This window comes from Saccoglossus kowalevskii, chromosome 7 (assembly GCF_978046115.1).
Source record: "Saccoglossus kowalevskii chromosome 7, keSacKowa6.1, whole genome shotgun sequence".
Classification (NCBI taxonomy): domain Eukaryota; kingdom Metazoa; phylum Hemichordata; class Enteropneusta; family Harrimaniidae; genus Saccoglossus; species Saccoglossus kowalevskii.
The window spans coordinates 20,676,415-20,692,785 of NC_140647.1; the positions used below are offsets into that span (position 1 = coordinate 20,676,415).

The following is a 16,371-nucleotide window of genomic DNA, read 5'->3' on the forward strand; positions in this document are numbered from 1 at the left end:
ACCATCTGTTTGTAGACTATATCCAAGATTATTATGGAATCAAATTAGAGAAAATCGTTTAACTATTTCCTTGTTAGACTTTATTCAGATGTTCTGTCAAGTACTAAATCTGAACTTATACATAGCTGAATTTCCATGCACTTTCTTTCTATTTAAATGTTAAATAAAAAAATCTAATACCAAACGTCGATTAATTTTTGTATATGATTAAAGTAAACAATTTAACAGAAAATAGAGAAGATTCGGTTCTCATTCTGTTATATACTAATACATTTTTTCAAAGAGATAACAATTTAAATAATTCTGTTCCTGTTTAATTTTTAAATAGGTCAAATTACAATGATACCAGCATAGTTGAGTTCACCTTAGCTGCAATTGATGGTGGTACCCCAACACGTGGCGACACTGTTACAGTAGAAATCACTATGCATGATACGTGTTTGACTGATACAAGAGGTGATCCAATAGATATCAGTATCTATACTGGTTATACTACTGGAGAAGTATATCTACGAGTGCCTAAATATTATATTGTAGATTTCAGTGAGTATGTTAAATCAATATTACAGTTAATAAACAAATATATTGCATTTTTGTGATACATTTGTTGTGACAGACCTTGAAATGATACGAATAAATTTGTCACACAGGCTGCCTCGAAGAGCTAGGAATGAAAAAATATTTTATACGTGATGAGTGGATATCAGCATCATCGGAAGAGAGTTATGAATTCAGTAAGGAAAGAGCTAGGTTGTCAACAGGAAGAGATGATACCATACCTAAAGGGTCAGGTAAATATAAAATGTATGATAATTGAAGATTGGTTTGCAATATCATCATGTGAGAGTTGTGATGTAGTTGGATTAGCAATGGAATCAAGAGACGATACCATACCTAATGGGTCAGCAAAATATGTGTCATATTGCAATAAAGTAGAAATAACTGAAATGAAGGAGGTGAAGTGTAAAGAGCGCAATACATATCATCAAAAATAAATCTAACAATCTTACGTTCACACCAACAACTCTTAAAAAATGCGTATAATATGGTGGTCACAGGACAATGTACTTTTTCATTCGAACAATAATAATTGACATTCCATGGCCGTTTAATAGTCATAATTATATACACACACATAAACTTTTAGGAACATTGAGATATTCCTATTGACAAACACATTACTAATTAAAACATACATACTAAATATCTATTTACTATCTATCTAGCTATTTACCTCAGGAAGTATGTGGCAACATGCATATGTCAATCATATTCGAATAGACCTAAGCCTACAAAAATTTGGAAAGCCAGTACTTTGAAATATGTCTTATACATTATATAAAACAGAATATAATACGACGTTACCCAGGTTACAGTCCTGATTTTGTTTGTAACCATTTATATTGCATAAGCTATGTTGAATTATTTATGGTAATATTATGAATTGTTCCCCAGGATGGGTACCAGCAGTGTTTGATACATCACAATGGTTAGCTATTGATATGGGTGAGACATACCTCTATAATGGCATTATAACACAGGGTAATCCTGATAAAGAGTACTGGGTTACAACATTTAAAATACAACACAGTTATGATGGAAGTACCTGGACAAACGTCACTGAAGACAGTGGAAATGACGTGGTAAGCTTATAATAGGGGGTCTTTGACAAGTGTCATTCAACTCATGGGTGGTGTTAACATGTTTACAAGTTACCATGTTTACCATGTCTTAGGGAGTTCGACCCCAGCCCACATTCATTTGAAACCGGTGATTATAAGAGTTATTTTAGTAAAATGACACGGATGGTTGTAGAACTTGTCGGTATGTTGATGTCAAAAATATTGTTTTCTTTATCAGTTATTCACTGGTAACACGGACAGCCATTCTTATAAAAAGAACATATTCAATAATACAGTCACGGCCCGGCATATACGATTAAATCCACAATCTTGGAATAATGGGATTGGTTTAAGATTTGAAATTTTGGGATGTACAGTGGCAAGAAGACTTCTATGTGAGTAATTATTTGCAGATACTATCGTCCAATTAGCTTTTGGCAATGTGTGATTGTTTATATGTATACATGGATTTTAAATATGTGTGCATATATGGAATCATTTGTAAAATGAAGCTATGCTACAAGAAATCTCTTCCATGTCAATCAAAGTTGTTTCTGACAATTTACGTCACACATGGTTTATAAAAACAGAAAATGTGAACCTGAAATGAGTGAAAGTATCGCTAGCAAAACATAAATGCTTTACAGAAAAACTCCTTGTAGTAAGTGATCAGCAGTTCTTGCATATTTTCATAGTTAATGTATACTTATACTCCATCACTTTATTTGCGCACGGATATTTTTTAAATTAATAATAATTAGAACTTTGTGTATAGATGACACCCAGTGTGCTCGATGTGAGGCTTCGTACTACTGTCTTGGAGATGGCGTACAAATACCGTGTGGGCGATGCGATCCACCATTACCATGTGACAGATCGCCAACAGAATATTCATTTGGACTTTCAAAAGAATGTTCGCCTTGTCCACCAGGATGGGTAAGTTTACACTATTTTGTTATGTCATCTATATGAGACTAACATGGTGGATGCAAGTATCGTTCAGCGAATCTGCACATTCAGGCTTATAAATGTGATATACATATCCCTACATATATTCAAACAGTGATAATATACTACTAAATGATAATACACTATTAAAAACAACAATTCATTGCAGTTATGTACCGGTGGTATTGCTACACCCTGCCCAATGTACCATCACGGTAACTGTGACGAAACATCCTGTCCTTCATCATGTACGTTATGTGAACCAGGTGAAGCTTGTCATAATGGTATTATTACTATCTGTGGACCAGGTTTATTTTCTGTTGGCCACAATACAGGTAAAGATATTGACCCTGTTGTGGTTATATGCGTTATAACACCAACGTTCTATATTTATCTGTTGAAAGTCTACATGCATATGACAGCATGTCGCCGATCCAGCCAATTACACATCTACACACCTACTTTCTGCCCGCATATTTCACCCATCCACCATCTATTGCCCATACTTACCCATCTATATATTCTTTGTAACTATCAACCTACACGCAACAGTCAACTGCTTGTCAGGTGTAACATTTTAAAGCCACCCTTCTTTCAAGTCTTCCTGCGATATATTTAGTTTTTCAGTCTTGTGTACTAGATCTAATTCGGTGATATTATTTGTATAATTAGTTAATCCACTGCATTCACCTAATGAAACTACATCACATTATGATTAACGTTAACTCATTGATTGTTTGGTCATTTACTCCTTATGTAGAGTTTTGTAAGTGTTGTAAGCCAGGGTCATATAACAACCAGTCTGCACAGTCTGAATGTATATGCTGTGAACCAGGCTATTCTAGTACAGAATGCAAAGCAGCGTGTGACCCCTGTGATCCAGATGAGTATTCTGACGGCGATTGTAATCCCTGTAAAACTTGCACAAGTGTTGCCGACTGTAAGTAAATATGTATATACTATAGAGCAAAAGAGCATATTCATTCTCATTTATGGCGACTTGAAATTGTTACATGCATATCCTAATTACAACAGTAGTGCTGTAATAAAAATAATTTTGTAATTTTAAAATAGAAACAAAAACAATTGCGGAAGATGTATTATAAATGAATGCATGGTAGTTCAGCTGAAATTATGTGTACTCCTAAGGAGTCCTTTGTATCTATGGAATAAACTTGATAATGTGGACAAATTCAGCAACTCGTCAAACGTATTCTCGCATAGTTGCTATTGCATCGGATCTTTGACATTGTACTTGTAAATGAATACCCACAAGTTTAACGCCCTCCCCTGGGTGGATATGTCGCACCCCTAATTGTGTGACCAAATCCAGTCAGAGAAAACTTGGTTTAAGAACCTCATATGCTGGCGTTAAAGGTGATGGAATAACCTATCTTTCAGTCCCAAGTCATATATGTATACCAAATTTGCACATTATGTCCAGCACAAATACTAAATAAACCGTTTCAGGTCCATGTTGGGCTGATGTTAATCCATGTTTTGGTGATGTACAATGTGTTAATACTGGTGGCAGTACATTTGCGTGTGGTGAGTGCCCAGAGGGATTTACTGGTGATGGCTTAACATGCATCGATATTGATGAGGTAAAGTTGTCAGTCGTTATACAATAATATATATACCAGTGATACATTTATAATCAGGAATGTTCATAAACCGCGCATAATAAACACTACTGACAACTAAATATTCATTACTTAATGTCTTTTCAGTGTGCACACTTTAATCCATGTTTTGAAGAGTGTATTAATTTAGCACCTGGATATACATGTAGTGGATGTCCGTGTGGTTATAGTGGATATACACCACATGGTGTAGGAATAAAACACATACTTACTCAGACCCAGGTAGGTTCTTGTTCTTGTAACTATTCCTTTTTAAACCATAACTCATTGTGAAGAAGTGAAATAAAAATAACACCATACAATTATCGAAAGTTCCATTCATATTTTTAGGTTTGTGATGATGTTGATGAATGCTTCACTGGTGACAATAATTGTGATCCATTGTCAGTATGTACAAATACAATAGTAAGTATGTTTCTCTATAATATAATTATGCATTTGACAATAACTGTCTCGTTTGTGCAGGTTTATTGATTATACAGTTATTTATCATAATATATCTAATAATAATAAAAATAATGATATATACATTCATCATCTGTGTCAAAAAATAAAATTGTCTACGTATTCATGTGGATACAAATGTATAGCCTCAATATAAAATATTATTTATTTATAGGGAAGTTATAGCTGTGGTGCATGTCCACCTGGTTACATTGGCGATGGGTATACAGGATGTTTAGAAGGGAATTACTGTGATCTTGGACTAAATAATTGCCATGAAGATGCTACATGTATGTATACTAGACCTGGAAAATACACATGTCAGGTAACTATCCTTCGAATTGTTTGAAGTGAAGCATTTCCAACGTTTCAGGCCGAATTGTAATTTAAATATTAAATTTATTACTGAAATGCTTGTTCAAAACAATACTATGCGGTTATTACGAGAATACGTCAAAGTATGCACGAAGACAGTACAGCTGGAGTATCGACCGACCTGCAGCAATTTGCGGCGTACTGTCTGAGTGCATACTTTGAGGTATTCCCGTAATACTCTTATTATTATACATCTTTTCCTTCTAAGGACACACCATGGAAATGCCGAAATCCAAAATGCTTAGAACAGAATAAGCGAATACGGCAGGATGAAAATACCCCGTAAAATACCGCAAAATTGAGGCACGCTGTAACTTATGGCGTTACAGTGACAGATGTATAATAATGCACATGATTGCAAGGAATCAATATGTGTAAACTCATCTAACTGGTACATGAGTTGATTTCATTCAAAGTTGTTTGATTTGAATTGCCAATGAAATATATAATTTGTTAGATAAACGTTGAATACATTGTAATGCCGCTTATACATTTAATGTAACATATATTTCACGTTCTTTATCGTCAGTGTAATGATGGTTATGCTGGCAATGGCGTGTATTGTGGTTATGATACCGATAGTGATGGGAATCCATCCATTGCACTGCATTGTAATGAGGACATGTGTAAACGGGATAATTGTTATGTGATACCAAACAGTGGACAAGAAGACAATGACCATGACAATAAAGGGGACATATGTGATGGGGATGATGACGGAGATGGCATCTATGATGAAAATGTAAGGACATATCTTACTTCAATTGAGTAGATCACGGCGTGCATTGAATATGTAATTGTCGTGTTTATATTCATCATATTGCACTGTATACTATATTGGTAAATGTGTTTATTGTGTCTCTATTGGTAGGATAACTGCCAATATGTAAATAATCCAAGTCAGATCGACACTGATGGTGATAGTATTGGTGATGACTGTGACAACTGTATCAATGATCCCAATCCTGATCAGTTAGATAATGATGATGATGGAGATGGTGATATATGTGATGGGGATGATGATAATGATGGTAAGTTTAATAATGATTGTCATGAGGATGATGATAATGATGGTAATTCATATAGGTGGTATAACCAGCACAGGTAAACTCTCTGCAAAAACTGTTTATATAATACATATTATTAATTCCTTCTGTTTTTTTTTTGTTTCTAGGTGTTGTGGACCTTTCAGATAATTGTGTATTTGTTGCCAATAGCGACCAGGCAGATGTGGATGTTGATGGTGTAGGCGATGCATGTGATAACTGTGTTGATGTCAGCAACACAGAGCAGACTGACAGTGATCATAATGGATGGGGTGATGAATGTGATGAATATTATTATAGCTCATATAAGGATAGGTAATTATATTATATTCCATAGTATATAGTATATTCCATAGTATAGGCCACTGACCCGAAATTACAATATCAATATTATCAAATATACAATACTATATACAGGACAAAATAATTAATAATATACTTTAAAGAAGCGTGTCTTGTTTCATAGACGAGAGGTAAACATATTTAGCTGTATAGTAGGTATAGTGCTAACTTTGGTACATTTCATAGGCTTGATAAATTTATAAGGATAGCAATCAGTGCGATAATATAACGGGATATACTGGAAACGTAATTCATGGAAGTTAGGACAACCGAGACAAAAATGGTATTCGTCCTCAATAGTGTTATTTACACAACATGGGCAATTTCTTTCGATTCTAGCAAGTAAAGAGCTCGAGTGTCTTTCCATTTCAATTCTTAAAAGTCTGGTCAGAGCAATTCTATGTAATAAATTATCTGTATGACTTTAAACAAATTTCGAACTGGAAAATTAGTTTAAATCTTTTATATTGGTCAAGTTTCGGGTATATGTTGATTTGTCCTTGCCAACATTGGAAATTCGTGTCGCACAATCTGTGTTTAAATAATTTAAGGAATGTCGATTCGCAGCCAACTTCTTTGTCCAGGTCGCACCAAAACCAAAAGGAAATAACATTAATTTCAAATTACGAGTCCAACATGGTTTATTATTGTTTTCTTGGTAAAGTTAACATTTGTAGCACTCAAGAATGAAGCGACTGTTATTCATTTTTAGAATACGTAGCCAATATTTCAAGACTGTGCAACCTTAAACTCGGTTGACCTATCTTTAGTCTATAGCGTCTATAGCGTCATATGGAATTTTAAAAACATATTAACAATACTTGTGTAATTTAATCTGTATAATCTTTTGCTTCGTCAATTTATTATTACTTTATATGTAAACTCGATGGCTGAATTATGTCTTTCACTTTACAGGGATGGTGATGGTATTCTCAATTTTGCTGACAATTGTGAGAATGTACCAAACTCAGATCAGTTAGATACTGATGGAGATGGTGTGGGTGATATGTGTGATGAAGATAAAGATGGTGACGGTATATCAGATACATCCGATAATTGTCCACTTGTACCAAATCCAACACAGATAGACTTGAATGGTATGGTTTTGGTAGTATATCATTATGCATATTTCGAATTGGATCTGTATTGCTTTTATTAGAATATTCGTGTCTATCACACACTTCACTGCTACTCATTGGATTAGTAACCATGTCAAATAAGCTTATTGACGAAAATGTATCCACTTTGGAGTAATGCGCGGAGGTAATAATTCAAATGACGAATGACTACTGCTGCAAAAAGCGTGTACTTACTGACGTACTGGCAATCATTGTGTTGAAGAGTTATGAGATCTAATTATTTGTATGTAATTATTGGATTTCCGTTCGAATTATGAAACATAGAAGGCTTTAAATTCTAATTGAAATGATTAATCTTGCCGTATTTAAAATGTTCTGAGGTTTAGTAGTCTGTATATATGATAATTTATAATCCCTTATGTGGAAATAATATAAAAGTCTACCATGTATCAGGATTGACAGTTTGTAGGCCCCCTGAACATTGATTTCCTCAATATGATATTCAATCATGGTGTACTATTGCCATATTCTAATGTCTTGTAATGTTTTAATACTAGGTGACTTAGTAGGAGATGATTGTGAGGACGACTATGATGGAGATGGTGTTGATGACGAATTTGATAACTGTCCAAAAAATGGAAAATACCATACAACTAGTTTTAAAGAATATATTTCAATTGCGTTGGATACTACTTTACTAGATGCAGCGGCCCCAGTATGGTTTTTAGCTGACCAGGTAAGTTTGAAGTGTATATATCAGCATCCTGAATATAGTATTTAGTAGACCAGATAGATTTGAAAATTACATAGTTACTATAGTACTTATAGACTATATAACTAATAGACATATACCATTAGTTGTGGTCGGTAGCATTCTGTCATTCTTCTTGAGATGTATTATGGTCTGTTGCAGGGCAAAGAAGTTCACCAGCTAGCAGACACCGAAATGCCACTCATGTTGATAGGTCGTGATTACTTTGGTCCAGTGGATTACTCTGGTACATTGTTTGTAAATTCTGATGTCGGTACAAATTATATGGGTTTTGTGTTTGGATATCAAAGCAGTAGAAAGTTTTACATTGTGATGTGGAGACATAAGAATTTAAATTATCCTGATTATAGAGCTGGTATAAAAGGTTTACAGATAAAGGTGAGGAGCTAGGGTGAAACTTGTGATACTGATCGAGCTGTCGATAAAATAAAATAAACAAAATGATTATTCTGTAACAATGTTCACTGTCATTTTAATAATAGTAACCAACTGTATTACCATTTGCCACATTATTCTTTATTCAAGCGAGTTATATCCAGCACTGGTCCTGGTAAAACATTGAGTGATGCACTATGGCATTCATATGACACAACAGATCAAGTTACGTTATTATGGCATGATCCAGAAATGAGAGGATGGGAACATAAAGTAGCTTATAGATGGATGTTAACACATAGACCTTCTATTGGACTAATAAGGTGAGTGCATTACCTCTGTGAGTCATGATTACTGGCAGAGTGGTCTTGATTGCAGCTTTTACGTGAAGATTAGCATCGGCTATCTACTGGACTGTATTCATGTAACTTTACATTTTTCCTTCAATGAAATGTTTCTTATATGGTCATAATTGCCAGAGTGGTTGTTAAAGTCGGCGGTGTTACTATAACAGATTCGGGAGACATATATGATACTGCCATATCAGGAGGTCGTCTGGGAATATTTCAGTTTGCCCAATCCAATATTATTTGGTCAAATCTCCAGTACACATGTGCTGAAAGGTAAGAGTAATGATTTTGTTATCCTTTAAATTTGTGATAATCTCATTGCATTGTAGTAATATACATCATGAACAGCGTAATAAGATTTCTGTTGTATTTGTATTTGTAGGGTCAATCAAGCTTTGTATTTTGATGGTGTGGATGATTATGTTACACTGAACACAATTCAGAATCTGAACTTAGAGTATAGTTTTACCGTTGAAGCGTGGATTAATTTGCCCAACAACTATCCTTCCACCAAGATTCCTATTATTTGTTCAATTAATGCTGAACTGTGTCTTTATGTTGAGAACGGGTATGTAATATTTAGTTTTGTCATATGAGTATTGGTTTGTTTCTTATTTGTGAATTAATATTAAATAGTGATTAGTAATTAGATTTTTTCAATAACTTTAATTCATCTAAGCGTTTCAATAAATATGTATTTACATGTACACGAAGGCGTCTATTGGGAGATGAAATCAGAAACATGTTCAATCCTTTTTATGTAATATTCGCTTCGACATGTTCATGAATTTAGAACCACTGCATTTGACTGTCATAAACATTCGATGTTATCATACACACTGTCCGTAACGCTGATACATGCATTCTACCCACAAAGTATCAATTACTATTCGTTCAAATAATTTAACAAATGCATTACATTATTGTTCAGTGTGCTTCGAGGAGAAGTTGGTAACAATGTTGTAAACGGGACAACAGTTGTACAATCGAATGTCTGGAACCATGTTGCCATGCGATTTGATGCCCAGAGTAAGTGCAAGCTTCATTTTCACCTTAACACCATATGGTCTGAACAGTTTAATGAGTATATCCCAACACCATTTGCTCGCAATGTATTCCTGGAACTCTAATATCCATGAAATATTTTACTCGGTGCAAAGTTGATTATTAATGCTTTTCAATTTTGGAATGACTTCTGTTCATATGTATTCCTATTATTAGACAGCTTAACTATCATAAATACACATGATACTTACATGATATGCATTTTAATAGATTTACTACTGGATATATTCATCAATGGTACATCATTACCAACTATTGGACCTGAAGCTTCATTAACAGGTGCCAACCTGCCAACCTGGGTAAGACATAATTATGCCAATAGGAATAAATGTGTAATTTTGTCAGCAAATACAAAATAATTTGGTCTACTCATGGCAACACCAACAAGATTGTTATATATGTAGTTAACATGAAAGGATTCTGTCCACACATACTTGGATGATTGACATTTAACAAATTATTTTCACAGGATAGCGACACAGTGTTATTTCTCGGTCATGGCAATAATACAAATTTTATTGGTATGATGGACGAGGTAGGTATAAATTGTATGTGTTTTGGATTTGCTAACATGGCTGGGTTGTGTTCAATCAATCAGATCGCCGGCTCCATGATCCTTATATTTTCTGTGTGGAATAAATGAACCCAATAAGTTTCATTTGAAGCTTGGGCAGTCATGAATAAATGGATAAGAACACATGATTTGGAAATGAACCGCAACATTGTAATGTACTATTGAGTGACGGGATGCGTTTGAAATACCCTTATACAATCATATGCCATGTCACTACCAGTTCACCGGACTGACCAGCCGTTTTATATTATAGTAAGACCATTTACAAAAAAAATGCAATTGTACATATTCTTTTTCTGAATTAAAATTGATTATGCGACATAAATATGTCATATCAAAACTTGTATATAAACTGGTATGTGAAATAAGTACCAGGATATAACAAATGTATTAAGCTGTCGAGTACTACAAAAGACTATTTAATTGACAATATGAACACATTCTCACATAGGTACGTGTATGGGGGCTTGCATTGTTGGATGTGGAGATCGATGAACATATGCAATTAGCTGGACTTGAAAGACAAAGACACAAGAAATTACTTGAAGCTCATTATAATATGGATTCCGACAAGGAAGGTAAGACGCTATCTATCTTAGTGGTTAAACATCTACTACAGGGAATTAGTTGTTGCTATATACCAGTTTGCATTTGTTTATCTCGCATTCGGTGGGGGTAATTTGTGGATGAAAATGATTATTTTGCACAAAAACAACAAACGTATGTGCGATATTACAAGTGCAGTTCGTCTTAACATTTTAGTGACATTTCTAACAACTAGTTTTACGTCTTACAGGAACTAAAGTGTTGTTAGACAGTGGTTTGTATGGACATGATGGATCCATAGAAGGCAATGCTGTATTTGTAGCAAGTAGTTTAGACCAAGGAAGATTTCAAGTTACATATCCAGATGCAAAACGACGACGTAAAAGAAGTAATTACCATGACCATTCAGAACTGTGAAATTATTCACTTATTTTATGTTTTCAGTTTTAGTTCACAGTTTTATATAACGTACATGTATATACAAGATTTGGAACAAAATTATATAGTTTTTTATAATCGGATTAGGGAGAATTCATTCGCTTAGTTTATTTCCAGTTTAATTTTTTCTTTGTGACACTTTTTGGGGCTATATGTGTGGCTCTTGCCAGGATCGCGCCATTAAGGTTGTGAATAAGGTGTCAAGTTAAAGGACATCTACAAAATAAATTACGAGTACATGAATTATTCATGTTTTACAATAGTTTTATTTCAACTTATTTTTGTTTTGTAAAATGATTTCGTTTTTACTCTGTATATTTTATAGTATTTACTATTATGTGTATCTTTTCTGACAAGAGTAATGTCAACACGCAGTAAACATTTTGTGTGATTTTAAACAATCAATAATTAAATCTCTCTTTACTAACATAATTTAGACCTTACAATCAACTTCACTGAAATGATTATAATACTTACCATGTGTTTTTGTGCCCTTTAATTTATAGCTATGCCATTGCTTTAATAATCGAGATATGTTCTGTGTTGTAATAAATAACATTATAGGGTTTAAAACAAAATTGTGTTTTGTTGTATTTCAGAGCATGGTCAATATCAAAAGAAATACAAAATCTAAATTTCATATCTCTGGAGATCAATTCATTATTATGCTGTGTAATGTGTGCCCTTTATCTTTATCTTTGTAATTGTTGCCTTCACTAGAGGGCGTAATTCTGCGTGTTTACATTTCAATTTATGGAGTCACAAAACTCATCTTCATTCATACGCTCAAGCTATGTAATTGTTTGTATTGGGATGACCACTTCCCCAGTTTTTGATGCAATGCAAAAACGTCCGATCAGACGACAGCAAAACGTGACTGGATTCCCATATCCGTTTTTATACAATGTGCCGTAGACAATAAGGTAGGTGTGTTTTAATGGTAACCGTAGTAACACCAATCAGCGTGAAGATATATTTCCAAATACGCTTTATGTTTTGCTCTCTTAACTCTTACTGATGTTCATAACAGACGTTATGCATTCGGAGATAGTTGCTGTGACACAGTGTACAGTTGACCAGTTTTAATGAATAGCAAGTGATTACAATTCATTGAGAAAAAATCAATGCTAGACAAGTTCACAGCGCTGAGTGAGCTGACAAAGTCGCAAGACAAGTTTAGATGAAGTTAGATCAATAACATTATACATAACACATAACTTCACTAACTAATCCGAATTTCCCAGTATGATATAGTTGTTTGGAGAAAATCTAAAAACAAAGAAGCACAATTTCCATCATAATCAATGTTAAAGCATTATTTCTTTAAAAAAAATAATATAATTATCACAATGACCTAATAATTTATGAAACCCATAAATACACGTCTTTAATAGAATATTTTACTTGTTTTGTGATTGCATAGAGTGTCCTTGGGAGTTCTTCGGGTTGGTCATGGATTGCTATAAAACTTCACTGACAGGTAATGAGTATTACAAGTCAAACAAAATATATTGTTGTTTTCTGTTTTGTAGAATGCATATTCCTGTGTACACAAAGTCAATAAATTGCTAATCTGATTTGATACAATATTATATTATATTCAGAGAAGCCTCAAATTGAGAAGGATATGTTACTGTTAAGGAAAAGTACGATGACGTGGGTCGTAGTTCCGACGAAGCAGTTTCACTGTATTGAAACGTATACCAAAAACGCTTGCTTGCGCGCACAATTGTACAAGTACAGTATTGAAATCCACAGCATCACTGGAAGCAAGGACAGTTTATGTCGTTTCTACACACTAAAGTTCTAGTGAAATTCTACCTCAATAAAGATTTACATTTTATTGCCCATCGACTTTGTTTGATGATTTTCCCAAAATTTGTAAATACGGGTAGGTTGTTATTCATCACAGGTTGACACAGTGTTTTCCAATATTTTAGAAAAGTCTGGTAAACCTAACATCACATTTGAAGAGTTGGAAAGTCATGCAATTCTACATCTAACTAACAAAGGGAACATAAAAGGTATGTATAAATCTTCATTGGTCTAAAGAATACGATGCAAATGCTATTTTTGTTATTTTATTCATCAAATATTAAACTACCAAAACACCCACAACTCAAAAATAACAAATCAGATACTGTAGAGAACATAACTCTCCCAATAATTGCCTAACTTTATTAACCTTCATATAACCCCATTAATATATGACTTGACAGATTACAATACAAGCGTTACTTTCGTCCAATCATGTGCAGCGTTTCAAAAACAATTGCCAAAAATTGTCAATAGAGGGCACATGTCAAAAGATTTAATACAGAGACTGTTTCTCAGTATTCAAACTGATGCATCACAAATATCTGATAGTCTTGTGGATCTGCCAGATGTTTATTTGTATAGGGTCTGGGTTCAAATCACTTTTGTTTAATTTCCCACAAATATAGACACGTAATAAAGGTAAGTAACACAATATACTTTATATGTGTATGTACTCTGCTTGCAATTACCAGTAAGTCAGATTCCAGGTTCAAATCAAATTGATGTAATCAGTGAAATGTTAGCCTATGAAAATAAACTTAAATACAAGCATTTGATGAAAAGCCTCGCAGTACTTCAAGTACAAAAGTTCAAATCCTGCACTGGTCATTAGTCAACATTTGATTGGATCATATGCACTTCCAAATAAGAAATGCACAACAAATGTACATAAACAACCACCTCTTCAAATGAAAGCAAGCCAAACTACAACCAAGGTTACCAGCTATAAGTCTGATTGACAGGACCACGTGCTACGAGAATCGTCGCTGCTCCTGTATTGACCCCCTAAGGTTGATAATTCTTACTTTTTATTTCTTTCCCCAAAAATGTATACATCGTCAATACATTCGAATAATGCACAAACTCGATTAGTTTTGTGGCAATTTCTATGCATATTCATTCAGTAGATAATTATATTATTTCAGTCTTTGTAAGCAAAACCTCAAAACCTTCAGAACGCATTTTGATCGAATTTGCTATTATTGATTGACTGTTTTGATTTTTAATTTCCTAGAGTTATTTTTATATAAAACAAAATGATAGTACATTTCATATTTCCACAGGAGCTTTGCAGGGTTTTACGATTCAATTTTCACTTCGAAATCCCACAGTAATATTACTTAGGAAGATTATTATCGGTCATTCGAAATTCACATTGAATGACATTTTTTTTATCCATGTTTTTTTCACAGCGGGTGGCGCATACATATTCTGATATGAATGAATAATTTACACATAGAATCTAAATTTATATCACTGGTCATTGTAGGTTAACATACTGCATTACGTCCTTGTGCACCATGATAAAATAGAAATGATGTAAGCAAAGGTATTATGACTGTGGGGTTTTCAGGTCGACGACGCCCTACTACATAGGACTCAAACTCAGACCAATGGTTACACTGGGCAGGCGTTGCTAGACAACGATTGCCTAGTAACTGAAGTTTTTCCAGATATGCAGTCATAGTTTCACCGTCCTTCACACTGTGTAGCGATAATGGTAAACCGGACAATGGGTTGGGCAATGATTTGAACCTTTTTGTGTGAAACGGCCCAGTCATATTGCGTGTACAGTGACAGCTCATATTTCAAGATTAGACGAAAGATTAATTCGACGTATATTGAAGGTAAATGTCTATGCTATACAGGGTAGTTTTATTCAGCTAGCAAATACCTACACTAGTTAGAAAACGACAACAATATTGCTACACAACTATTTCGTCGAGACTATGAAGAGACCGGTAATTGACGATAGCGGCGATGTTATAATGCGATCTTTTCAGGTTTTGGGTGTTGTTTTTCTACTCCCACTTCACGGTTTGTATGTTGTAAAAGCGTAAGTGTGTTAGGTAACAACAGAAGTGCGTGTATGTATCACAGTGGACCACGTGTTAAGAGAACAAACTTCTTCTTTTACACGATCCGCTCCCTATTAAATATTCGCAAAAAAAAAAAGATTTCTTTCCAAGTAAACGGGCATTTGTAAACGCGTCTATCTAGTATAAAGAGTACTTTTCCCAGTAAATGGCGACAAAAGAAAGAGAACATTGTAAATGCTGGCAAAAGATGCTGAACAAGAACTGTCTGCTCGATCTGGAAATCGTTAGATCGAGCCCCGTTCTGTTTTCCCATTTTATGCACTTTTATAGTAAATGAGAACAACGAAACTAGTAAATACGGTACTTTCTTAGTGAATGCGGAAAAAAGATGCTGAACAAAAACTTATATAAAAAATTATTGCAATCGAAGAATATTGGTCTGTTAGAATTATAGAGACGGGGAAACAAGTAGTGTTATACAAATTAACCAACAAACTGTATTACCTGAGGGGTTGAAAATATACAATGCAATCATTGGTTACTTTTTCAGTTTGTAGCTGTTCATCTAGATGATTGAGATGATGTTTCACCACCCATCGTACGTCAACAATTATGATTTGTTCGTGGTTATTCCATTTTTTTGGCAAAACAAAGAAAAATGCTTTTGAGTTCAAGTTTTGATTGAGTTCGACTAATTGGAACCATCATCAATTCGAGTGCGTTCGGGCTAGGACATTCAAACTTGCATTGGTCGAACAGAAAACACTTGGTAGGTATTTTAATTATCGGAAACGCATTTCAATGGACTTTCTTGCGGACAATGCATTGCCAAACATAACCTGGAAAATCCGTAGTGTGCTCGCAATCGTGGATTTAGTCATTTTACATAGTTTGC

At 34.3% G+C, this 16,371-nt stretch overlaps 2 protein-coding genes across 2 annotated transcripts; both read left to right on the forward strand.

The window, feature by feature from the left end:
• Positions 1–2,554: 2,554 nt before the first annotated feature.
• Positions 2,555–9,150, forward strand: LOC144352374 (cartilage oligomeric matrix protein-like). The gene is made up of 13 exons (XM_085501847.1): positions 2,555–2,558; positions 3,331–3,510; positions 4,041–4,174; positions 4,301–4,435; positions 4,544–4,618; positions 4,833–4,982; positions 5,562–5,774; positions 5,904–6,063; positions 6,207–6,393; positions 7,336–7,517; positions 8,057–8,235; positions 8,413–8,649; positions 8,797–9,150. Exons 1-13 carry the CDS (start codon positions 2,555–2,557, stop codon positions 8,971–8,973), a joined length of 2,013 nt encoding a protein of 670 aa, XP_085357973.1. The 3' UTR covers positions 8,974–9,150.
• Positions 9,109–12,197, forward strand: LOC146740849 (uncharacterized). Its single transcript, XM_085501848.1, has 7 exons — positions 9,109–9,269; positions 9,379–9,564; positions 9,928–10,025; positions 10,272–10,360; positions 10,531–10,596; positions 11,087–11,213; positions 11,432–12,197. Exons 1-7 carry the CDS (start codon positions 9,109–9,111, stop codon positions 11,596–11,598), a joined length of 894 nt encoding a protein of 297 aa, XP_085357974.1. The 3' UTR covers positions 11,599–12,197.
• Positions 12,198–16,371: the final 4,174 nt, after the last annotated feature.